This window comes from Lissotriton helveticus (genome assembly GCF_964261635.1).
Source record: "Lissotriton helveticus chromosome 1_1 unlocalized genomic scaffold, aLisHel1.1 SUPER_1_unloc_40, whole genome shotgun sequence".
Lineage (NCBI taxonomy): Eukaryota > Metazoa > Chordata > Amphibia > Caudata > Salamandridae > Lissotriton > Lissotriton helveticus.
Window position 1 is genome coordinate 707,570 of NW_027611682.1, and position 25,857 is coordinate 733,426.

Consider the following 25,857-nt stretch of genomic DNA (forward strand, 5'->3'; position numbering starts at 1 on the left):
AAGAGACGACCAATTACTATATGCATGGGATGACTTTCGTGCTGCTTTTGAAAAGACCTTTGATAGGAGAGCAGAGACGGTCTCGGCTGAGAGGGACCTGCTTAAGTTGAGACAGGGCGGTTCAGATTTGGTGAAGTATCTGAATAATTTCCGCCGTCTGGTAGCTGAAACGGAGTGGCCTGAAGACAAACAATCAGCACTCTTTTATCAGGGCCTGAACGACGACCTTAAAGACGTTTTGGCTCAAATCGATCCACAGCCACGTACCTGCTCTGCACTCATCGACCTTACTTTACGTCTGGATCACCGGATGAAAGAACGGAAAGGGGATCATAGTGCGAAAGAAAAACCCGTTTTACCGTATGAACACTCGGGACATGGGGAGAAGTCTACCCCGGCGCCAGAGGCGATGGATATCGGAGCTGTTCGTGCCTCTTTAACGCTGAGTGAGAAGAACTATCGTCGAAAGCAGGGTCTTTGCCTCTATTGTGGGAAAAAGGGACATTTCCTGAGGGAATGTCCGGTGAAACCCAAACCAGGCAGGAATAAGGGTGGACCCGTGGCAGCAGGTGCTACTGCAATGGAGCCGGTAAACTACAAAGCTTGAAGGTGAGCAAAGGGGAACCATCAAGCAGAATAGCCATCCCTTCTATTACCCCAGACAAAGACTCTGAGAAGACACATTTGTTCTTACGTATGTCTATGATAATCGCATCAAAAGAAAAACACATCAGAGCTATGAACGATTCGGGTGCCACCGGGTGTTTCATGGATTTTGCTGAAGCCGAGCGTCTAGGGGCGCTGTTGATCGCCAAAGAACACCTGGAAACGGTGTATGCCGTAGATGGTAAAGAACTGAATGCCGGACCCATCCTGTATCATACTCCGGCATACGTGTAGTCTTACAAAAGAATACATCATGAGGAAATCTCCTTCAACATCATAGAGGCGCCTCAATATGGGGTCATATTGGGACTCCCGTGGTTGAAGAAACATGAACCCCAGATCCATTGGTCCTCCGGTGAGGTGCTTTTTCGATCCATCTTCTGTGCAGACAACTGTAACCAAGAAAAGACGAATCCTTCAAGAGCGTTGGCTTCGGTTCTACATGCGGCCACTGCCGCAGAGAAAGAGGTCTCTCTTCCGTCTTGTTATAAAGCTTATGAGGAGGTGTTCAGCGATGCGAAGGCCGAAGCACTTCCTCCTCATCGACCATGTGATTGTCGGATCGATTTAATACCCGGCTCTGCAGTGCCCAATGGCAGGATATACGCGCTTACCCTGCCTGAAAACGAGATCCTACGGGCCTACCTTGACAATTATCTGGCACTTGGATATATTCGCCTTCTAGAAACCCAGCGGCTTCTCTGCTGTTTTTTGTTCCAAAATCCAACGGCGAGAAAAGATTCTGTATTGACTATAGAGCCTTGAATACCATCACGGTAAAAAATCAATACCCGTTGCCTTTGATACCGGTCCTGTTGGAACAAGTGCGATCGGCCACCGTATATACCAAGGTTGATCTTAGAGGGGCATACCACCTTGTTCGAATACGGCACGGCGACGAGTAAAAGACCGCATTCAAGACGCGGTATGAGCTTTACGAGTATCTCGTAATGCCCTTCGGATTATGCAACGCCCCGGCCGCGTTCCAATATTTCATAAATGAGGTGTTGCGAGAATATGTGGATCGTCATGTTGTCGTATACATTGACGACATCCTGATCTACTCGGATTCCATGGACGACCACAGAACACACGTCAAACAGGTGTTGGGAGCTCTGTTGTCACATCATCTATACTGTAAGATCACTAAATGTGAGTTCCACGTTACCACCGTGGAATTCCTAGGAGTGATGCTTACCCCTTCGGGACAGGTGATGGCTGAACGTAAGGTCAAGGCTATTACAGACTGGCCACGGCCATGCAACATCAAGGATATCCAATGCCTGTTGTGGTTTGCGAATTTCTACAGGAGATTCATTCGCGATTTCTCTGGACTAGTAACCCCATTAACTCGCCTTACAAGGAAGAACGTCCCCTTCGTTTGGGATCATGAAGCGCAGCGGTCATTCGACCAGTTGAAGAAATCCTTCTCCACGGCACCAGTATTGATTCATGCCAACCCTGATTCACTGTTTGTGGTGGAGGCGGATGCCTCGGAAGTCGCGATAGGGGCAGTATTGTCTCAACGGAAGGAAGACAAATGGGGTATTGCACCCTATCGCTTTCATGTCCCGGAAACTGAGTGCGGCCGAATGCAATTATACAATCGCCGAGAAAGAATTGTTGGCCATTAGGGATGCCTTCCTGGAATGGCGACATTGGTTGTTGGGTACGAAGCATTCGGTCACTGTGTATACCGATCATCGGAATCTACAGTTCATGCGGGACGCAAGGCATCTAACACCACGTCAGTTGCGTCGGATGTTGTTTTTTGAAGAGTTCCGGTTTATTGTCACCTTCAGACCGGGCTCGAACAACAAAAAAGCGGACACATTGACCCGCCAGGAACACCCGACCTTGCATTCCTTGACCCCTGACCGAGCGATTATCGATCCTTCTCGAGTGGTTGGTGCCACTCAGACCCGAGACTTCCTCACGGGAGTGAGAAACGGTGTGCAAATGTGTGTCTGGAGGACATGGATACGGCATCATCCTGAATGGAGGATGAAACTTGGAGTACCCATGAGAGGAAATCAAGTTCTTGTGCCGACGACCCTGTTGAGAAAACTTGTGTACTCCTGGTGTCATGACTCCCCCTGTGCAGGGCACATGGGATACGTGAAGACGCTTGAAAAGGTGACAAGACAGTTTTGGTGGCCTTCTGTGCGACCTGTCGTACAGAGGTGGGTGAGAGAGTGTACGACATGCTCACAGATGAAATCGAATCGACAACAATCACAAGGACTGCTCCAGACTCTGCCCACCCCTGAACGACCTTGGGAGAGGTTTTCGGTGGACTTCATAGTCGGTCTCCTCAGAGATCAGGGTAACACTGCCATCATCGTTGTTGTGGATTTCCTCACCAAGATGGGTCACTTCGTGGCGTGTAAGCAGGTCCCTACAGCTGGTCAGTTGGCTCACCTTCTTTTGGTCCACGTTGTAAGGCTTCACGGTCTCCCTCGCGACATAGTGTCCAACAGAGGGGCCCAGTTTACGGCCCGTTTCTGGAAGACCTGGTGTGCGGAGTTGCACATAGCGTCCTCTTTGTCCACCAGTTTTCACCCGCAAACTGATGGGCAAACAGAGAGGCTGAACCAAACCCTAAAGCAGTACTTACGTTGTTACGTCCAGGAGAACTCGGATGCTTGGGTGGACTGGTTGTGGTGGCGGAGATCGCCTATAATAATTCCCAACATTCTTCCACACAGCTTACTCCTTTCTTTTGCACCTATGGGCATCATCCCAGGTTTACACCCCTGCTGCTGCCTAGTACTTGCAATAAACTTCCTGATGTCAAGGATAGATTGTTGCGCTTACGTAAAGTTCTACTTGACGCCCGCAGTAACCTGGTTTAGGCCAAAGCTAAATACAAATTGCAGGCTGATAAACATCGTAGGCCGAACCCTGTGTATAAAAGTGGTGATCTGGTATGGCTGTCCACGAAACACATCCGGTTCAAAAGGTACAGTGTATTTAATCCGAGGTTCATTGGACCTTACAGGGTTGTGAAACACATCAATCCGGTGGCGGTGCGATTGCGCTTGCCGTCCCATTTCCGGATCCATCCGGTGTTTCACGTCTCCCTTTTGAAACCGTCTCATTGCCCGCATCGCAGGTTGCCTGTACACCTTTGGGTGCAACATGATCGGGAATATGAGGTGCGGCGGGTGCTGGACTCCAAGAGGGTGAGGGGGCGCTTGCACTATTTGCTTTCCTGGAAGGGTTACGGTCCGGAGGAGAACTCGTGGGAGCCTGCTGGGGCTGTGCATGCCCCCCGGTTGGTGGCCAGGTTCCACAAGGCCTTTCCGGACCGGCCCATGTAGGTTGGGGGTTCTTGTGAGGGGGGATGTACTGTCAGAACTCGAATCTCCCCCCCCCCTCACCCCCTCCCGTTACCTGTGTGGAATGACCCCGATCTGCATGGAGTTTCTCGGCGCAAGGATGACGCGGTTTGGCGCGCACCCGGAAATAAAGACATTTCCGGCTTCTATGGCAGCGCCGATAATTCAGCTACATTCCGGTGAAGACGGTGTGGTAAGCTTGTCTGGTGGCTCTCGGATTGTGTTTGTTTCTTGTTGCGCAGTTGAACACGTCCTCAGCGTGTGTACACGGGGATTGGTGTCACTACAACGCATGCTTTTACATCGCATGCCTTTACAACGCGGTTTTTACATCGCATACCATTACAACGCATAATGCTTTTAGGCGCTGGATAGTGAATTATTTAATTTACTATTCCAACTCCAGTCCCCGTGGATAGCAGGGAAGGTGTTGGATAGTATATTAAATACATTCCCTATCCTAGAGCGCCCCCCAGCGCATTGCGTTGTAATGGTTTGCGTTGTAATGGTTGCGATGTAATGGTAGTGCGTTGTAAAAAATTCGTTGTAAGTGATGTTCCCCGTACACGGACCTTCTAGAGGAGTGTTTGAAACTTTGACTGTGACCTCGCTAGTTGCGTGTGTTGCAATAATTAACTCTCTCTCGGCTGAGAGGGGGAACTAGACATTTATTGTGCCGATCATTCATGAACAGTGTTGCATGCCATAATTCTGCTTTTGGAGACTTTTGACTTCTGGGAGGAGCAACACGTGTTATCCAGGGACTAGAAAAACATTTCCTGTTGGCAAACAACGTTAAGAAGGAATTAACCTTGTTTGCTGTCTTTTGTTTTGTTCCACAACTTTGTTTTTGCTTTGTTCACATGCTGGAGAACCGAGCGAGGGGTATCTAAAGTAATGGATCCTGTGCTGATAGGTGAGCTGTTTTGTAACGGTGTGTTCAGATGTGAATGGAGGATTGCTTTGGTCTTTCACAACCCTGGTAATTCATGCATAATTCCTCTGTTTATTACCCAGTGAAACAGAATCCCTGGTACCGCCTCAAGTCTCCTCTCCTCGCATTTAGTCCCTATCATTTACTTCCTCAGGTACGAAGGAAGGGTTATACAAGTGCGTTATATGTTTGTGTGAAGGAGAGTTAAACAGCGGGTACCGGGGGGTCTTCTTCTAACAGCCTGTTCCTTTGTCATTCCAGATCTCCTTCCCCGCTGTTCCCCTTCCTGTCCCTCCCCGGTGGTATTGTCTTGATGGTCTGTATGTTAACTCAGCCATTGGGGTGATTCTGCAGGGGAAGGCTTGTTTCATTCAGCACAGTTCCGAAGAGATAGAGGAGGAGCCTGACACGCTGAATCAATACATTTGAAACTTGAGTCTAGGGAGGGAAGTCTGGGAGAAACATCTCAAACAGTTTAAGCAAGACATAGTGAACTATGTACTTGGCCTGCGTTCATGTATGGCTGGATACATGAAGAGAGTAAGCAGGACTCTGGAGGCCGGCCGAGAGCTTCTCAAGTTCTGTTATAACCGAAGGTCAGCACCGGTTCAGTACCAACCAGGTGTGGATGGTTGAGACTGTGGCTCCCAGGGATTGACTGTACAAGTGGACTGGGCACTACCCAGGGGAAGTCCCGTACCCGGTAGACTTAGGCACCCCTAGGTGCCCTCATACCATGTCAATTGCCTAAAGTCACACCAAGACAGGGTTGACATAATCATGCTAATCATCACAGATGAAGGTCAGGAGGAAGAAAGTGAGCCACTCTCTGACTTACTGTCAAACAACCCTCAAGAGGGTTCAGTGCAAGGTGTTGTGTTGTCAAATTCCCTTACTGACCAACAGCAGACTCATTGCAGGCACGCTCTAAACTAGTTTGCTGAGCTCTTCTCCTTCACCTATTGATGGACAACATGGTGTGTACACAATGTGGACACTGGTTACAGCCTCCATATCAAAAATAAAATATACAGATTGTCTGACCAAGTCAAGAGTTGCATCAAAGCTGAGGTAAGCAAGATGCTAGAGCTAGGGGTGATAGAACCTTCTGACAATCCCTGGCCTGCCCAGTAGTACTGGTCCGCAAACCTCCTTCAAATGGTAGAAAACCAGAGATGAGGTTCTGTGTGGATTAAAGAGGGTTGAATGCAGTCATTAAAACAAATGCACACTCCATTCCAGAGCTGATGAGCTGGGAGAGGATGTAGTCTTACTGCTAAAGCGGTCAACGTTGGAGCTGCGGACCCAGGTTCGAGTCTCGACAATGACGCTCAACATCCTCTGATTCTCGACAAATCACTTAATCTCCCTATGCCTAACAAAAATGAATGTGTCCTTGTGTAACGAAACTGGTGCTATGTAAAGTGCTCTGATACCTGATATCTTTGGGCCAAGTTTGCGCTATATAAAACTCTAAAAAATAAAAAGAATTGTTCGACTGGGTTAAATCAACTTCTTAAGTACTTTTGATTCAACATCAGGGTACTTGTAGATTCAACTCACCCAAGGAGGAATATCGAATAAATACTTTTATTGAAAAGGACCGTCTTTCTATTTCTCTACACCTCTGGTGAAACGAAGCATGCACGATTGACTGAGTGAAATAACTATCTATTGTTTCCACGACTCTAGAGATATATTTCTTATTCTTGGGAAACAAAGTTGTCATGTTCATGCGGTTGTCAGAAACTAATCCCTTCTTGTTTATTCTAGAAAGTTTCTAGTGACCTCTGAGCTAGCTGGCACTCACAATTAAGTCTAATATGTTCGATAGAGACCTAGTCGACGTCAGTCCTACGTCTAACCTATAGGATATACTATTCCAATGCGCAGAGCCTATTGGGAACATAGAAACTACACTACACCATGAAACCTATATACTTCATTTTGGTGTCAAACATAGGTTTTGGGGTCAAGTAGTCTTACAGAGACAGAAAATAACTCCTCAGAGCAACCTTTACGCCATTTACCAAAATGGTGGCTCCACAATGATGTGTTTTATCATCATATTGGTAATTTATCATAATATTGTTTTTGTTTCAGGTTTTCCATTGATTCAAATTCGTAAACATGAGCGAAGCAGGTGGTAGCAGAGGATCTTTACCTACTGGCAGAGTGTTGCTCACTACAAAATCTGAGGACTCCTTCAACAAAGAAAAATGTGTCATATGCCAAACTACTCAGAAAGAAAAGCTAACATCATCTGCAGATGGACAGAAGACTTTGAGATGCATCAGAAATACGGCAAGACAAAGTTCACAAAAGATTGAAACTGATGGGTAAAGAGGATCAAATATTTTATCATTGAAACAACAAGTGATACAAGTTGTATACAATGGAAAAAAAAGCCTAGAAATAGTGGGAAACAAATAGCCTAAACCAGTGAATCACAAGAATCCGAATCTTCCAAGAAAGCGACGACAACCGAATCCAATACCCATCCACTTAGAAGATCGATTGCTACCCCGCATCCACATCCAACGACTGATCAGAAAGCAGAGGATCGTCAATGTGTTATCTGTGGTTTAGCCAGAACAAGGACCGAAGGAATCAACGAAAGAACAAAGTACAGAGAATGTGAGTCTCAAAGGGCAAACATGTTTTTATCTGCAGCTAGTTTGTTCTAAGATTAAGTTTTTAGCTGAGTAGCTGATCTAAACAGAGATGTGAATGTATTTACAGTGGTTGAGTACCAACCAGGACAGTGGGTGTGGATGTTTGAGCCTGTGGCTCCCAGGGAGCTACTCTACAAGTGGACTGGGCACCACCCAAGGGAAATTACCTACCTGGTAGACTTAGGCACCCCTAGGAGCCCTCACAGCGTACACCATAGCAATTGCCTAAAATCACACCAAGGCCGGATTGACATAGCCATGCTGATGGTCACCGATGAAGGTCAGGAGGAAGAAAGGGAGCCACTCTCTGACTTACTGTCAAAGAACCCTCAAGAGGGTTCTGTGCAAGGTGTTGTCTTGTCAAATTCCTTTACTGACCAAGAGCAGACTCATTGCAGGCACACTCTAAACTAGTTTGATGAGTGTAGGAACTGGGGTCGCCAGTTCCCAGGGGGTAGCCTGGCACGAGCAGGTAGGCACCCGAAAGCTTATGTGTTAAGTGACTACACAGCACACACTCCCTGAGACAATAAAAGGCACGCAATGACTGACGCCACTCCAGTGTGTTTGATTAAAAATCAAATAACTTTTATATAAGATTAAGGTTCAGGAGTGGGAAATCACAGTTTCAATTACTCATCAAAGCATTTCATAGGAGGGGAGAAAAGGGAGCAGCTTAATAAACAATATAGCATGTCGCAGTGAACATTTCCTAGAAGGATTAGCATTTCATTAGTTAACAATTACACTTCATGAAAGAATGAGCATTTCAACCAGCTCATCAGGCAAGGATGAGCATAACCTGTATCAAGTGTCCACAGGTCTTTAGGTAAGTAACCTGCTCAGTAGGCAAATCAATTGGCTTTTCACCAAGCAAGGGTGAACATTTCATTAAACTCCTTTTGCAAGAGTAAAACAGTTCCTTCAGCAGGAATAGACAGTGCATTAAATGAGGATAAAACCTTGCACTAGATGTAAAGCATTTTATCAGCACCATGAATAAACAGTTCCTTAAGTAGAAATCAACATTTCACTAGAAATTAGACAGGAATAATACCGTTTCATTAATCCTAAATAACCATTTCCTTTACCATATGTGGAGAAGTTCAGCAGGCAGGAACAAGCAGTGCCTAAGGTAAAAGGAGCATAGATACACTAGGCATCAAGAATCAACGTTTCATTAAGGTAAAACATTTTGTTAGCTACAACATTAGGTTGGAATAACTCTGTTCCTGTACCATGAGTAAAACAGGTAATTGAGGGTAAAACATGTCCTCAATCAGAGGGAACACCCCATAAGGTAAACATGACCATTTCATCATCAATGCAGCACCTCTTAATAATCATTTCCCTGCTGGAGTAAAGGGTGTGATTCTGTAATCACCACAGCATATCACCATAACCCTGTCAGGAAAGAAAATAGCGTTTCCCTACACAGCAGTAGACATTCCAATAGGTATAAACCAGTATGTCAGCAGGTAAATTGACACATTGCCTGCAGCATGGGTAAAATATTTCATTAACAAACAACCCCTACAGCCTAGCACTTTTAGGCATCTGGGCAACTGTTCCTTGGATAGGATAATCATTTCATGGAGCCCGCCCCTGCAAAGAATACCTCACCAGACATTCAATTATCCGCCCGGTCAGCAGGAGTAAAACAATTCCTCGTGTCACTGTAGGCATTCGGGAACTCCTGCCCTAGACAGGAATAAAACATCTCATTGTACCTTGGTAGCCTATTACGTGAAACACCGGTAGAGCATTTCCTTAAACATATAAACTTGGCTCATGCATGTTCATAACCAGGAATAAACCCTTTCCTGAGGTAAAGATAAACATTACATCCACTAGGAATAAAACCTTTCCTCTGGTAAGCGCCAGCAGAACACTGCAGTGGCAGGGGTTGAAACCACTTCTCGAAGCAGGGATAAACATTTCATACAAGATAAACCCTGTTATCCACAGAAGTAAAACATTTTAATTAATTGGGAGTGCATGACTTCATTTACCAGGTTAAGCCAGGCATAAGGCTAAGATTGAGACATTTCTTTATGCAAGGATAACACCTCTCAGCTGGCAAGAATAGATTTCCTCAGGTGAGAATAAACATTTCCTCAAGCAGGGATCACCCTCTCATTAAGTACATATAAACTTTGTGCCTCTACAACAGGCCTCTACAACACTCTCTCAGGGCTCTGGCCCAGTTTTTCTTCAGGTAGGGCTAATTGGGGGGCCCACAGGCCCAGTCACCAGTCTTCTCCCTCAGGGAAGGACGAGCTCAGGGCCTAACGGGGCCTTTTGCCCTCCTCCCTGCGGGTTTGCCGCCCTACACTGTAAATTAGGGCCAACGGGGCCCAGTTTCAACTTTCCCCCGGGGAGGGGCGAACTCGGGGCCTTCTCCGGCCTCCCGCCCACCTCCCCGGGGATTACCTCCAATCTTCGGCCCTCCGGGGCCCTTGCGTGGTTGTGCGGCGTGATCAGGCGTGTGGGACGGCTCCGGCCTTCCCGGGGGCCTTCCGCAACTTGGGGAATCTCATCCAGCCCCTTCGGGGCTTGGGCCGGCTAATGGGGCACAGTGGGGCTCCACAGGGCCCCACGCTCATAGACGGGGCTCTCGGGCACAAGGGAGGGCTCCCACGATCCACGGAGCCCTTCGGCGGTGTTTCTTCCTGTTCCCGGGCCTACGAGGGCTTCAGAGGCCCGGGAACCAATCAGGAGGCGGCCGCAAAGGGGGCTTGTCCTCGGCGGGTAATAGCAGAGCAGCAATAGCTTGTGCCGAGCCCCAGAGCCATGCCGAGGCTCGCTTGACAGGGGCTCGGCCGTGCGGCCAATCACAGTGCGGCGGAGGGCGTGGCCTAACGCACCCCCGTCGCAGCGGCCCCCCAAGGCTCCGGAGGCCGCTGCGAGGACAGCACACACTCGGCCCGGGTGCGGCCCACCATGACACGGAGGCGGCCCTCTCCTGACACCGGGGGCCGCCTGGGGGCAGAACACAGCGCTCTTCAAAGGGGCCTAGCGCCAGGGGTTTCACGGCGCTGGGCCCAGTCAGCAGGGCACAAATGGCAGCGCTTCCCTGGGGGCGATTACCGCAGCGCTTTATCGACAGTCTCCAGCGCTATTCAAGGGGCAATGACAGCAGTAGCGTCTCAGGAGTATAGCGCTTCAGGAACACCACAGCGCTTGGGTGAAACACGATGTGGGGGCACACCCAGCAGTTCAGGGGGCTAGCGCTACGCAAAGATAGCACTTAGCAGACACTTCAGTGAGGGCACTTTCCTCAGGACAGCAATTCAGCCCATTCAACCAGGGGGAATTAGGCAGGATAGCAAAGGGATTCCAGGACAGGAATAAGGGGAGCTGATGCAGCACAGTCCAGTACCTGGTGGGTTCCCCAGCAGTCCTGTAGTAACTTGAAGGTCTTCTTTTTCTTGGCGCTTGATGGTTTCTGCGCCCTTGTAAATATCAGTCCCTTGTTTCCTGTTACTTGAAGGGGGGTTGAGTTGGGGACTGCAGGCAGGCTTCCTCTGCAGGTCACTGTAGATGGTCCCTGGGGTTCCCTACCGCCGGGCCAGATCAGGGGGCTAGTCTAGGACATCTCACCCATCTTAAGAGGCAGCACCTAAATCCTGTCACTCCCAGTAGCATAGGTTCCTAACTAGGCCCTCCCGCCTAAAACTCCTGCGTGGGTTCCCCAGGTCAGTGATGCCCCAACTGACTGGAAAGTTTTCCCTCCCTTGCTTATATAGGCCCAGGTCAGGTGACCACCCTCTAAGGCGGCAAAACTAAGCTCCGCCCTTATTCTAGATGAGGTACTGGGTTTTTCGGAACCCAGTGGTGTCAGGGTACACCCTAAGACCTTCCTGATTCAGACACAGAAACTCAGAGTTTTCTAGGTGAAGTCAAAGATCGAATTTATTGGCTGCAACCAAGTAACAGGCGTCCTAGAAGTACAACACATGTATATTCTCAGGAGACTGCTCATCTTACAAAGCTAGCCTTCTCTTTTTATACAAAATATTACGCTTTAGGCAAACATTCTTCGCATTTTAGTTGACCATTCACATGTTTTCACTACAAAGAAAAAGCAGAGTCATGATGACAAGCCCACATTTCAGTTCGTCCAGCCCACAACAAATTACCCGGCAAGGCCCAACATTTTCATCAGATATCGGTGGACCCCCAATAAAAATGGGCATCTCCTCCTCGTAAAGTAAGTCGTAGAGAAAGGAACAGAGACAGTTGTGAGCAAGATTAGGCAGGGTGTGTGTGTGATGAAAAGGTTTATGCTAGGCGGTGCCTTGATGCTATCTCGCTCGGCCACTGGGAAAGGAACTGGCCGGGGAGGTTCGGCCTGGGGTGATGATTCCAGCTTGCCCAGGTCGCAGAGAAGTCAACTAAGGTGTACGTGTCCTTTGGAATAGAATTTGGCTGTAGTTATAAGCCTATGTGAGGGCAACTCACAAAATGGCTGCCGTACACAAAATGGAAGCCAAGGGTTCAGGACGAAAATGATGATTTCAAGGCGAATTCGTCACTCGAAGAAGACGAAAATGCTCGTACATAGGGTACTCGTCATTCTCGGTCTTCTGATACCAATTTCGTCATGGTACGACAATGTTTGTTACACGAGTCCAGAATTTTCAGAACCACAAACCCTCCTTTTGCCCTTACATAGGTTACCTATCCTCATGCTAATCTGAGTCCAGGTCTATATTCCTAAAGTCATTGGGATGTTGCTTTAACATCATCCTAGTACTTAGCTCATCTCTTGATGCAGGTTTCCTTACACATGATGTAGCACAGAGGCCACATATTGCAGGAGCACACTGCACGCACAGACAGAACAGGAAAAGAATGGCTAAGACCATCACAATGACCATCAGAATTTTCCATCCGCAGGCGGATATCAGTTCCCAGAGCCATCCCATCAACGACCAATCTCCTTTATCCACATGAATAGATTTGGAAATCTTATGCAGTTTGGAGATGGCCTGGTACACTGTTGGAGCGTTATCTGGAATGAAAACACAGCAACTTGATTGGATCAATTTACATACCCCACCTCGGTCTGCAAGTATGACGTCTAATGCGACCCTGTTCTGAAGGGTCATAAGACGATCCGACTGGAGCTCAGCAGTCAAGTTACTAAGGGCACCAGCAGTTTCAACTACAGTGGATTCAACCACCCTTGTCAATTGCCTTATGTTCCTGCTGTTAACCATTGGTCCCCAAAACGACAGAAAACCTTTCACAAAGTCTCCAAACTCTTGTCCCTCGGTGTCTTCTTTACTGAAGACACCTCTAACTATCCTTGTCTTGTGGTAATCTGCGGCTGCTGTGTAGGTTGGAGGCAACAGGAACGAAACAAAACATGTGCCCGAAAAGTCAGGGCGCAACCATGTATAGCCTCTATCATGGCAGATGAAATAGGTACCCTTAGCTGCTAAAAACGAAGGGGAAGTCTGAGAGGCAAAAACATATGTTTCAGTACAGATACTCTTCCCTAACTGAGCTCTGGGATTCTTGCCAGTATCTTGCAGACACAGGTGACCCTGATGGGGTACAATCCAAATCGGGGAAGATCTCTTAGCTTGCTGTTTCTCACTCAGAGTAGCTCCATATCCGGTCACGTTCCATCCTATATATACTAGTGTCTCATCTCTCGGGATAGTCTCGTAGGAAATATCTTCCTTAATCATATCTACTATACCCTTAACTAGAGCACTATTTTTAGGATTATCTTTTACAGAACGTAGGGGGTAGACTTCATGTGCGTAGATGAACATTGTTCTGTATGCCCACACAGAACCATTGTGGCTGAATGGCAGGACCAGATAAGGGATACCTTTATCCGTTGTGTGAGGCATAAGACCACACACCCAATAGTTAGTCGTGTTCATTACTAGTTGGTGTTGGTGCAAAAGCTGAACGAAGGAGTTATTAATAAACTCTAATCTCCTAGCGGATTCATGTTCAGGAAGAGGTTGAAAAGAATGCGAGGAAACAGTGGAAGGAGGAGGTATAGGCGATGTAGTGGGCGCAAATGTCACTCGAAAAGAGAATAAAACATTTCCTATTAAAAATATCATTACACTGAATAACATGAAAATGCACAATATCAAAAAGCTTTTCTTGGTCATCATTTTACATATTCTGCTTTTAAAGTTCGTTTCCTTGGCAGGTCTCTCCATCTCGAAAAACTCCATCCTCTATAATATGCTGCTCGCGATGGTTGGGTGTTCTATGCTAAGGAATGCTTCTGTCAGTCCAGGGCAACTCCCTTAGACCAACCAGAACTGTTGACCTAACGTCTTCAGCTGCACCCCGAAGACTTTGGGCAACCGCGACCCTACAGCGGAACCCAGATGGTGGTTCAAAAAACAAAAATAAAAACGTTTCTCAGATGAGAGAGCTGCACTTTCAAAAATAGCAAAGAAAAGGAATATCTTTTATTAGTTCATAGTTCTCGGCCTCATATTATATCTTTGCTTTCCAGGTATTGTTTGGTCTCGGAAAAGGAGTTCAGGTTCTGTAGTGTCCAATCGAATTGACGGCGGCACAGCTACTTGCAAGAGATTGTCACTTTCTTTCTCAGAAATTGTTCCTTTTATACGTGCATCACTGAAAGGCAGAAAATTAGGCAAGGTTTCAGTCTCTGAGTCGGCGACACCCTCCTGGACCCACCGGTCGTACGGCAGAGGCAAAGGCACCCTCTTACAATGTGCACTGTGGATCCAGTGCTTCTTTCCTTCTACACGAACTGCTGATCTTGTTGAAAGAAGGACGAGGTGTGGGCCGGTCCACCTGGGCTGATCGTTCTTTGTTCGCTGAAAATGTTTCACCAGCACCCAGGATCCAGGATCGATGTGATGACCTGGAGCTTCAGAGGCCTGAGGCAGAGTATCGTGAACCTGTTGGTGTAAAACACGCAATTTAGCCGTCAATTCGTACAAATAGTCAAGCAAAACAGGGTGTTTGATTTCACTGAATTTTGTGGGCCTTGGCACTCCCCATATGTTGGCCGGACGGCCAAACACTATTTCATAAGGACTAAGTCCCACTCGTGAATGCACAGTCATTCTGGTGGATAGGAGTGCTAAGGGCAGAGCGTCAGGCCATTTAAGGCCAGTGCTCGCTTGAATTTTGGCCAGTTTAAGTTTTCGAGTGCCATTTTAGTATTCTACTTGTCCAGCTGATTGGGGATGATTTCAAGCGTGAAATTTCTGATGGATGCCTAGCCCTTCACATACTTTCTTCATCACTCGACCCACAAATTCACTCCCATTGTCACTCCAGACCATTCTCGGCATTCCAAATCTAGGGAAGAACTCTTTTATAAGGGCTTTAGCTATGGACAAGGCAGTATTGTCCTTTAGGGGATATGCTTCTACCCATCTTGAAAAGGCACAAACAACAACGAGTACGTATTTCAAATTGTTGCACCTTTCCATGTGGATGAAATCTAGCTGCAAAACCTCGAACGGATACGTTGGAGGCGCAAAATGGCCAGCTGGAGTTGGGGTTCCCCTACCAGGATTGTATTTCAGGCACACCATGCAATTCTTGACCACATTCTCTGCACACTTAGGAATTCCAGCATTTTGCCATACTGGAGCCAACAACTTACAAATCCCTTTCACACTGATGTGAGCCATTCCATGGGCATTTGTAACCACTGCAAGCACATACGCATCGGGTAACAACCATCTCTGATGCTCTGACAATTCAATCCAACAACCATTTGCATCCATTCTACCCGTACTTTCTCTCCACACGTTCAACTCTTTCTCTGTAGCCTCAGCTTGAATAGACTTCACACTCTCTATCGTGTCTTCACACATTGCAACATCACCAATCCATCTTGCAGGGCCTGCAACATACATTCGGCTCATCACATCCCTCACTGTTTCTTTTGCGATTTCGTCAGCGAATGCATTTCCACGACCAACATCGTCAGTAACCTTCTTGTGAGCACTACATTTCACAATCGCAACTTGCAACGGCAAGGTCAGTGATTCAAGAAGCTCATTCACCAACTGACCATGCTGAATCCACAATCGTCCAAAACTGTGAGCCACACCAAATGCATACTGGCTGTCGGTATAGATAGGCACTTTCATTCCTTTTGACAACACACACGCTCTCGTAAGTGCAACCAACTCTGCTGCTTGAGCTGAATTATTTGGGATACGTGCAGCTTCAACAATCGTATGCAAAGTTGTGACAGCATATGCTACAGTTGTATCACCATTCGGAAGCTTGAAGCATGAACCATCCACCCATAAGGTACCATCACACTCTGCAAGAGAAGTATCTTGGAGGTCTATTCTCCCTTTCGTTTCTTCTTCTGTTCTGAGAAAACAATCATGCCGTTCAGAAGCATCTAACTTCTCTGCAATCGGCAACAACGTAGCTGGGTTAAGCGTGTTACATCTTTTTATGTGCACATGACTCGCTAACAATGTCAACTCGTAACCTGACAACCGAGCACTAGTTAAGTGCTGTGTCTTGGTTCGGTTTAACAACGTGTCAACTGCATGCGGAACCATCACAATCAATGTATTATTCATCACTAAACCAGCAGACTGTCGAAATAGAAACAGCTGTTGCCGCTGTTGCTCTTAAACAACTCGGCAATGCTTTAGCTACCGGGTCAAAAGTCGATGAAAAATATGTGTATGGACGCTGCTTGTCTCCGAACAACTGTGTCAACACTGACAATGCACAACCTTCTTTCTCATGGACATACAATGTAAAGGGCTTACTGTAGTCGGGGGTACCCAACACAGGAGCCGAACATAATGCATCACGCAATTCAGAAAAACTTTTCTGACAATCTTCAGACCACGGAATGGGATTCGGTGTATCTTTACAAGTTAATGCCACCAAAGGTTTGGCCAATAACAAAAAATGTGGTATCCATTGTCTGCAATATGATGTAATACCCAAGAAAGCACGCACTTCTCTCTGTGTTCTTGGCACACTCAATTTCGCTATTGCCTGAATTCTTTCTGGGGTCAGTTTCCTTCCCTTCTTCGATAAGAGATGACCTAAGTAGGTCACTTCTTGTCGACAATATTGCAATTTCGAGAGAGACACTTTGTGATGCAAATCACACAAATGACGCAACAATGACAACGTGGCTTCTTTACAGATTTCCTCAGTATCTGCAGCGACAAGTAAATCGTCGACGTACTGGACAAGGGTAGCGCCATCAGGTAAACCAATCGTGTCAAGCTGTGTTTTTAGAGCTTGACTATATATCGATGGACTTTCACAGTAGCCCTGGGGAGCGCGTTTAAAGCGGAAGCCTCGGCCTCCTAAACTGAAGCCGAAAATATCCCTACTCTCCTCGGCTATCGGGATGCTGAAGAAAGCATTCTTCAAGTCAATCACCGAAAACCAAGTCGCGGAAGCTGGAATCATAGTCAATAGGGCAGTGATATCAGGACCAACTGGAAATTGTGGCACAACGATCTTATTGACCTCTCTAAGATCAATCACAAATCTGTAAACAGGTGGCTGAGAAGGGTCAGTAGGTTTCAAAACAGGCAGAACAGGACTATTGCAAACGTTGCCTCTTGTCTCTTCGATCACATCTTTTTCAATCAGATCATAAATGATCGCTAGCAACGCTTTTTCACCTTCACTAGAGATTTTGTATTGGGGAATTCGTGGCATTTTAACATTGGCTTTCAATGTCACGACATATGGCGGTATTTCCAAGAGACCCACATCATTAGGACCAGTAGCCCAAAGAACATCAGGAAGAAACGACAACTCTGTTGGAAGTTTATCCTTCGATAAATACATTGAGGAAACCATTTTCTTACCTAGTGTAAGTTGTACTCCTGAAGGAGAACAGTACAACGTCGCATACAATCTCTTTAGCAGATCCAATCCCAACAAGTTTTCACCACAACCTGTCGTTAAAATAAGGGGTGCTTCGAATTCACAAGGACCAACAGAAAGGGACATAGGACTAGAAATCGGGTTCCTAACCGGGGCGCCAGAGAAACCTACTGAAACATTCATTTCGCCAGACACAGGTGCGCCAGGGAGTTTGGAGTGCATAATAGAACTCTTTGTAGCACCAATATCCAATAGAAAAGGCTCTGACACACCTGATGTAATCACCTCAACGTAAGGTCCACTCTGATCTACTGGAACTGAAACAACTCCCTCTCTTTGTCTATGGCTGTCCTAGCAATCATTACCTTCCATATGCTCATCTTCTGCATAGTAATCATCAGCATAGTACTGAGCCGTCCTACCAGACGCGTTATTCTGCTGATCAAAACTATTCATTGTATTTTGAGGCGGAAAGGAACGTGCGTTCTGGGGGACATTTCCACGTCCTCTACCTCTTGGAGCTTGCTGAACACCTCGACCTCGTGCACCGGAAACACAATTTCCACGCTGCAACAGATTAGGGCAACTATACTTAAAATGACCCTCTTCCTTACAATACGAACACTGATTGGGACCTACAGGTACACGCGGTTGAGTATACTCGACTCTTTGCCTTTGAAACTGTTGAGGTTGCTGGTAATTATTCTATTAGTTACTCTGACCACCACTATTTTGACCACCACGTGGCGGATACGCTTGCTGTGAAAGGACCTTCGTCTTTAGCTCTTTAGTTTTCTTCTCTGCTCTATCTTTCTCATCTTTATCTCGATTCTCGTAGTACTGTGCAGTAGCCAATATCTGTGCTGAAGAGGAAACTGCCCAAGAACTCTCTGAATCCTTCAACTTCTTACATAACTCTGGGAGCAGATTGTGCACAAATTTATCGACGAACACCCGCTGACCTCCTTCTGTGCTCATATCTTGACCACTATGGTCGACAAACGTCTCTTCAAACCTGGTGAAGAAATCAGACACCGTCTCATCTTTCTTCTGCTTGCACGCAGACAACTTATCCCAATTTACACGCATCGCAGGCATTAAAGTTTTCATGTAATTAATGATCCTACCAGGAAGATCTGCTACTAAAGGCTCTGGTTTAGCACCACCAACTTGTCGGCCATCTGCAGCAGTAATATTAGCCCATGAGTCACCTAACTCTTGATCATGATCTGCATGATGAATCTTACCCCATAAAGGCTGTGGGACAACGTTCCCAATCAATATGTCTATATCGGCTAAATTCATCATGCATGAACCTGCATTCTGTGATAATTCCTTGTAATACCCTGCAGGATTTTTACGGGGATCAGGCAATGTCTGTTTAAGGGCCAAGACTTCAGCTCGCTTCCATGGAACATGTACCCACACACGCTGAAAGTGTGGCGGAATAATCGGATTGGCATTCGGGCCACCATCTCTCCAAACTGGGGGAACTTCTCTCATGGGATACTGTCTTCCCTTCTTCTTAACAGAGGAATGTGGACTTAATCAGACGCAAACAATGACCGAGAAACACATTCACTCCTGAGGGATAACAACGTCGCAACTGCTTTCTCAACACCTGAACCCACGATAGCGCCTTTCCCAAACTCGAACCGTACACGACACAACTCAGGCGGATTGGGCTCCAAATCATTTTCCTCTAAATCTTCAGAAAGGAAAGTACACATTTTCTCTAAAACATATCTCTGCTTCGATGCTTCCCACTGATGGAAGACATCCATGACAGATTGTAGCTCATATTTTGTCGGGTCTGTAACCCATCTATGGGCCAAGTAATTCAATGTTTCCTTCTCCCTAGAATCAGGCAGTCGGCTACGTAACTGCTTACGCTCAGAGACAGGAGTCGGACTTGTCGCTCCAAAGAAAGGATATAGAAGGCTAGTAACAGTACTAGCCACTCTCTGCCAAACAGAAGGAGAAGTCGATGAAAGGACAGGCGGAAAAGCAGAGTGAGGCAAGGCAGACGTAGATGCAGTGTCAGGAGTAATACCAGGAGTGGTAGCCGATATAGTAGTCAAAGTTGTAGGAAGTAAAGGAAGAACGGATGTCAAAGCCGGTGCCCCTTGAGGAGGCTGCACCGGAGGAATAGGAGCCAACTGAAGAGCAGCTGGTGGTTGTGGAGGAGCAGGAGGCAACACAACCAAAGGTTGCGCAACTAAAGGTTGCGTAGGTGCGGTAGCATTTTGCGCGTAAGGGGGTGGCGAACTCAACAAATGCGACATTAGGGGATCTTTTTCAAGGTCTTTTGCTGCATCTTGTTGAAGAGGCAGCAAAACTGGATAACATTTATCGATTACCATTTTATGTTGCCTGTGCAACTGCTCACTCATTTGTTCTTCTTCGTTATCTTTGTACTGCATAGCAGCTTGCATTATCGAGATACCCCTTTCTCTCTTATTTTTCTTCGCTAATTCAATTTCCTTCTGTTTGGCTTCCTTACGCCATAGGCGGAAAGAGTCAAACATCGCCGGCCGGGCTTTCTTCTTGAAAAGTTTAACTTTCAGGTTATCTAGGACTTCTGTGTCAAAACTACCATATTGGGGCCATTTTAAAACACCATCGTTTCTGGTGTATTTGATCCATACTTCATTATATGTGATGGGGCCTACTCCATGTTTCACATACAGTTCATACGCTGGAGTTCCAATCGGAGGAACCGAACACGAGTCCTCCAATCGGGAATCCCTATTATTACAAACAAGACAAAACAAATGTCCAAGTCTGCTAAGACCAGGCATCCTCGCTCTCTAGTCTAGCTTCAAACTTCAAAGGATTATCGAATACGATATTCTCGTCAATACACGAGTCCCTCGGCTTTGGTACTTGCAAGTTCCAAATCAAAGATCCCAAGGGGATACCCAAACTAAGAACCAACTAAGGACTGGGAGACGCTCCACTTATACTTAACTGAGGTATCAATGACGTCACCATAAGACTCGTCTATCGTTTCGCTCTACCAAATGTCAAGGGTCCAAATCAGGGCGATAGCCAGGGCAGCAGTCCTTCGTTGCCGCCGGGAAGCGGGGAACCTCGCAGCAAAGACTTTCGGACCACGTCGACATGCAGGGGTCGATGAAGTGGCGGCCTTCCTCCAGAATTTTCCCACGAAGCTCCTCACGAACCTCTGGCTTGGACCGGTACCGTTGGTATCGCCCCACGTTGGGCGCCAGCTGAGGTAGTGGGTTTTTCGGAACCCAGTGGTGTCAGGGTACACCCTAAGACCTCGGGTACTTTCCTGATTCAGACACAGAAACTCAAAGTCTTCTAGGTGAAGTCAAAGATCGAATTTATTGGCTGCAACCAAGTAACAGGCGTCCTAGAAGTACAACACATGTATATTCTCAGGAGACTGCTCATCTTACAAAGCTAGCCTTCTCTTTTTATACAAAATATTATGCTTTAGGCAAACATTCTTCGCATTTTAGTTGACCATTCACATGTTTTCACTACAAAGAAAAAGCAGAGTCATGATGACAAGCCCATATTTCAGTTCGTCCAGCCCACAACAAATTACCCGGCAAGGCCCAACATTTTCATCAGATATCGGTGGACCCCCAATAAAAATGGGCATCTCCTCCTCGTAAAGTAAGTCGTAGAGAAAGGAACAGAGACAGTTGTGAGCAAGATTAGGCAGGGTGTGTGTGTGATGAAAAGGTTTATGCTAGGCGGTGCCTTGATGCTATCTCGCTCGGCCACTGGGAAAGGAACTGGCCGGGGAGGTTCGGCCTGGGGTGATGATTCCAGCTTGCCCAGGTCGCAGAGAAGTCAACTAAGGTGTACGTGTCCTTTGGAATAGAATTTGGCTGTAGTTATAAGCCTATGTGAGGGCAACTCACAAAATGGCTGCCGTACACAAAATGGAAGCCAAGGGTTCAGGACGAAAATGATGATTTCAAGGCGAATTCGTCACTCGAAGAAGACGAAAATGCTCGTACATAGGGTACTCGTCATTCTCGGTCTTCTGATACCAAAATCGTCATGGTACGACGATGTTTGTTACACGAGTCCAGAATTTTCAGAACCACATAGAAGGTGCCAGGAGCTTACCTACTCTAACTGTGGGCAGGCAAGGCAGGCTGGACTGGCAACAATGTATGGAGTCCCTGCCAGCTCCTGGCAACTAGACTGCGCCTTAGCAAGACCGCACTGCAGTAACAGGGGCCTATGGCAGCCATGTTGAGGGTAGAGCACCTGTACCTAACATTGATTTTAACAATACACAGGGCATTACAACCTCGCAGGGCCTATACAATTACATGATAAAGGGGGGACATCCTGAATTCGGGGAAGCAAAAAGCAAAACATTTCAGTGAAAAGGGCCAAGTCCAACACAACTCCCCCCCCAGCCAAAAGCCAGGGTAGACCAATCATCACAGTGATGGGCTTCCCTGCTTGGGGCGGAAAAAGGTGGACGCAGGCCCGTAACTCCAATGGCATCTGCCAGCTCTTTACCATTCAAACCACCCCACTGGTGTTCCCTAGTGGGATGTGGCCAGGACAGGCCTCTAGACATTCCAAAATTCTCTGGCCCTAGCTCTCTCACAGAGTGGGGGGCAGTAGCCCCAGGCCCGTAGTACCATTTGACCACTCTCCTTCTCCTTACAGCTCCAAACGGCCACTGGTCATCCCACCTGGAGTCCGAACCTTCAGGCTGACCAGCCACCAGGGGCGAGGCTCTCCTCCCCCTACCTTTCCTTCTGGGGTACCACCCATTCCTCCTAAGTGGGACACCCGCAGGACACCACTCTTTCCCCAACCTAGGGTCTAGACCCTTAGGTTGAACCGGTGACAGGGGCGAGTCCTCCCTCCCCCTGCACCCCCTCCCAGAGTTCCGCAACCTCCTAACCAGAGAAGTACCCCTGAGAGTCAAATCCGGGGGGACTCTGATCACAGATGTCCCACCCGCCAGGTCCGGCAAATCCTCAACCTGGCCACCCAACCCGGGATCTGCGCCCTGTGGCTGAGCCGGTGATGGAGGAGAGTCCTTCCTCCCTCCGCACCCCCTTCCAGAGTTCCGCACCCTCCCACCGGGAGAAGTACTCCTGGAAGTCACACTGGTAGGGACCTGGATTACAGATACCCCACCCTCCAGGTCAGGCAACTCCTGAACCTGAAGCCCCAGTCCAGGATCTAAACCCTGCGACTGGGCAGAACCCTGAACCACTGGAGCTCCGATTACGGATGCTCCGGGTTCTCCTGGCACGAGGGGATCCCTTTTACTGGAAGGCACAACAGGACAGCCTAGGCTCCCAACCTGGGGTTCACTTATCAAACTCTCCAGGCCCTGTGACTGCGGTTGGGGCACCTCGGGACACCTCCCCGTCTCACTCCCTCCTATAGATGGGATGTGAGGCCCTACAACCCTCACACTATCCTGGGACCTAGCTGGGCTACTCCACACCTCTCCCGCCTCGCTGGGTCGGAAGATCCCTGCACCACTCCCTTCAGGATCACTCCCCCGAACCTCGGGTACGCTGCCACCATTAGAATTTCTTGGCACACTTAATTGTAAGGCTCTCAGCTCCATTTCCTTGAGCTGACGCTTGTGCCCCAACTTCCTTTCTTCCAATGCTAATCTTTCTCTCTCCAAAGCAAACTCTCTATCTTCCCTTTCTTTCTCCCTCTCGTGCTCTAGCTTAGCAAGCTCCAATCTCAATCACCTCTCCTCCCTCCTGTCCTCATACACCTTGGACGACGCACTCCTACTAGATACACTACTGCCTGTCCCGGAACATCTTCCTGACAACACACTTCCACTTATCACAGTGTTCAGTAGGTCTAGTCCTTCTGGAGCGCCCGCCTCCCTTTGTGGGATCTGCCCCTCCTGTTCCCCATCCCCTCTCCCCTCTGGGTGGGCCCTTACCCATGCCCTTGTGGTAAATAAATAAATAATACCCTATTTTTGAATGTATAAATGAATAACAGATAGCTCAATAAATAAGAGTCAAGATTCGAGGTAGTAGGAGTTTCGCAGGTTTATTACAGCATAAAGGACAGGAACAGGACAACCTGCATAGGAATAGGATGGCAGGGCCCAGCAGCTGCCGGGGCTGGATCTGGGATGAGCGCGCTAGCATTTAATAACAATACACAAGCATATATAGTAAAACAGTTGCATTACAGTACATATGATAGGCGGAGCAGTGGGTGGAGCAAAGGGTGTGACGCGTAGCAGTCGCGAAAGATAAGGGTGAAAGTGGGTGTAACAGGGCGTATACATAGACATGTGATGCAAACGTAACAGAATATGTCATGAATGGGGCGGAAACATGGAGGGGGCTACCTAAGGAGCCGGGACCTCTAACCTGGTGGTGCGCGCAAGCTGGCAATGACGTATCACTAGGAGAAGCTGGGGGCTATGAACTCTGTGCTAGGAGCAGAGACTGAAGTCTGGAGAGCCAGGGCGACATGTACCTAAGCAGTATCTAGTATCTGATGTTTAGAGAACATGTTGATATAAACTAGAAGTCAGGAGGGGAAAGGCTAACTTGATTCTAAGACTGGAGCATGCATTATTCTACATGTAGTGCGTGATGAAGAATACGAAATGACCATTAAATACAGTATTTCTCTAACGTGGAGACGTGAAGGCTAGACAATGACGGAAACTATTGATGCAGTTCAGTAGCTTAGGAATGCAGAGAAGGAGGACTGAACTGATAACTGGAATCATAACATATTCTTGGCAGACTCAGAGGCAGAGCCAGGCTGAACCGGGCACTGCGAGGCAGGAAGTAAGTGAAGGGTCGAGGATACAGGTGGGGGCTGTATCGCTCCTCAGCGAGGGCTCAGGAGACAGGAGCTGAATCTGGTGTCCAGGCCCTTCTGAGGCCTAGAAACGGGGACTTTACAATGAAATAACGTGCACACTGAGAAACGTGGCAACGTAGCTTTACATAGGCCTGATATTCGTAGTATTCACGAGGACTGGAAACTGACATACTAGAGGTGGACACAACTATAATTGCGTCTTGAATCGAACATAGGGAATACATATGCATATTAATCATGCACACATAACATATGATGGATGACACGTAGGGACACAGAACATGGCAGAATTTACTTTTCCACATTCCCTCCTTGTCACTACGTTTCCATCAGGAAACATCAATATTCATGATACCATCTATCATTTCATACAGTATCATTTGCTCGTCTCGAATTATCCTGGAACGGGATTTAGAACGGGGTTTGGGACTAGGAATACAAGAGGTAGCACAAATGCTGCAAATCGCAGGGCCACATTGTATACAGAGGCAGCAGCTGAATATGATCGCTACTGCAATACCTAGAAAGGACAAGACTTTCCATCCCCAGGCGGAAATTATATTCCAGAACCAACCGGACCATGTCCAGGTGCCTGGATCTTGGTGTAACAGATGGGCAATTTTATGGAGTCTGGTTATAGCTGAATAAACAGACGGCGCGTTATTTGGAATGAAAATGCAGCAACTAGATCCGATGACTCTACAGGCCCCGCCCCTATCGGCCAGTATGACGTCAAGGACGAGACGATTCTGTAAAACGACAAATCTCATAGCAGATTGCTCTTCGGTTAAGTTACCTAGAGCAGAGGCAGTCTCATTTACTACAGCTTCGAGGGTTCTTGTTAACCTACGGATCAGTTTCTATTCTGGATAGGTCCTATAAAGAAGAAGAAACCTCTGTTGAAATCTGTATACTGTTCTAGAGCAGTTTCAGTATAATCGACAATTGGGGACTCCCTTCTATGTCTAACGTGTACTAGATGTGTGTTTCTGTGATAATCAGATGGGGCTAGGAAAACAGGTGGCAGTAGGAAGGCAATGTAGCAGGTTCCCTCCCAATCGAGGGGCAGACGAACATATGCAGTTTGACCACAAATAAAATAAGAATGACGTGAAGCTTTGAAAATAGATTTCCCACTGTCACTATACTTGACAATAGTAGTACAATCACTATGTCCTACATGTACAGAACCATAACTTCGGACACATAATTCGCCTTTGACTGGTAATACTGAAATAGCAGGTAAGTCTGGGGTAGTATCAGACTGAACATTCAGGACCATGAAATTCGAAGAATAGTTACCTAAATTATACACTTCATTTTCTAGATCTAAACCTGTTCTGTGGGGGAGACCTTGCTTGTCTGGGAAACATGTATTGTTAAGAAAAGACATATCTGTTGAGGATGACGTTAACGTGGACCATGCTCCACACGAACCATTATGTGAAAATGGATAAGGAAAAAGTGGCAGAACTCCCTTCGGTGTCTGGAAAGGGGGGAGTCGACCACACACCCAACAATTAGTGGCATTGCTGGTCTGGTGTGAGTAATG

General features: G+C 47.2%; 2 protein-coding genes across 2 annotated transcripts in view; one reads left to right on the forward strand and one right to left on the reverse strand.

The window, feature by feature from the left end:
- The window catches only part of LOC144806041 (uncharacterized), a 761,680-nt gene that overhangs the window by 177,166 nt on the left and 558,657 nt on the right, over positions 1 to 25,857 (forward strand). The window lies entirely within an intron of this gene.
- Positions 12,311 to 13,780, reverse strand: LOC144806037 (endogenous retrovirus group PABLB member 1 Env polyprotein-like). Its single transcript, XM_078672487.1, has one exon. It carries the CDS (start codon positions 13,760 to 13,762, stop codon positions 12,311 to 12,313), a length of 1,452 nt encoding a protein of 483 aa, XP_078528613.1. The 5' UTR covers positions 13,763 to 13,780.

Excerpts from the sequence above, each read along its gene's own strand:
- LOC144806037 (XM_078672487.1), bottom strand. The coding sequence starts at position 13,762 with ATGATGACCAAGAAAAGCTTTTTGATATTGTGCATTTTCATGTTATTC.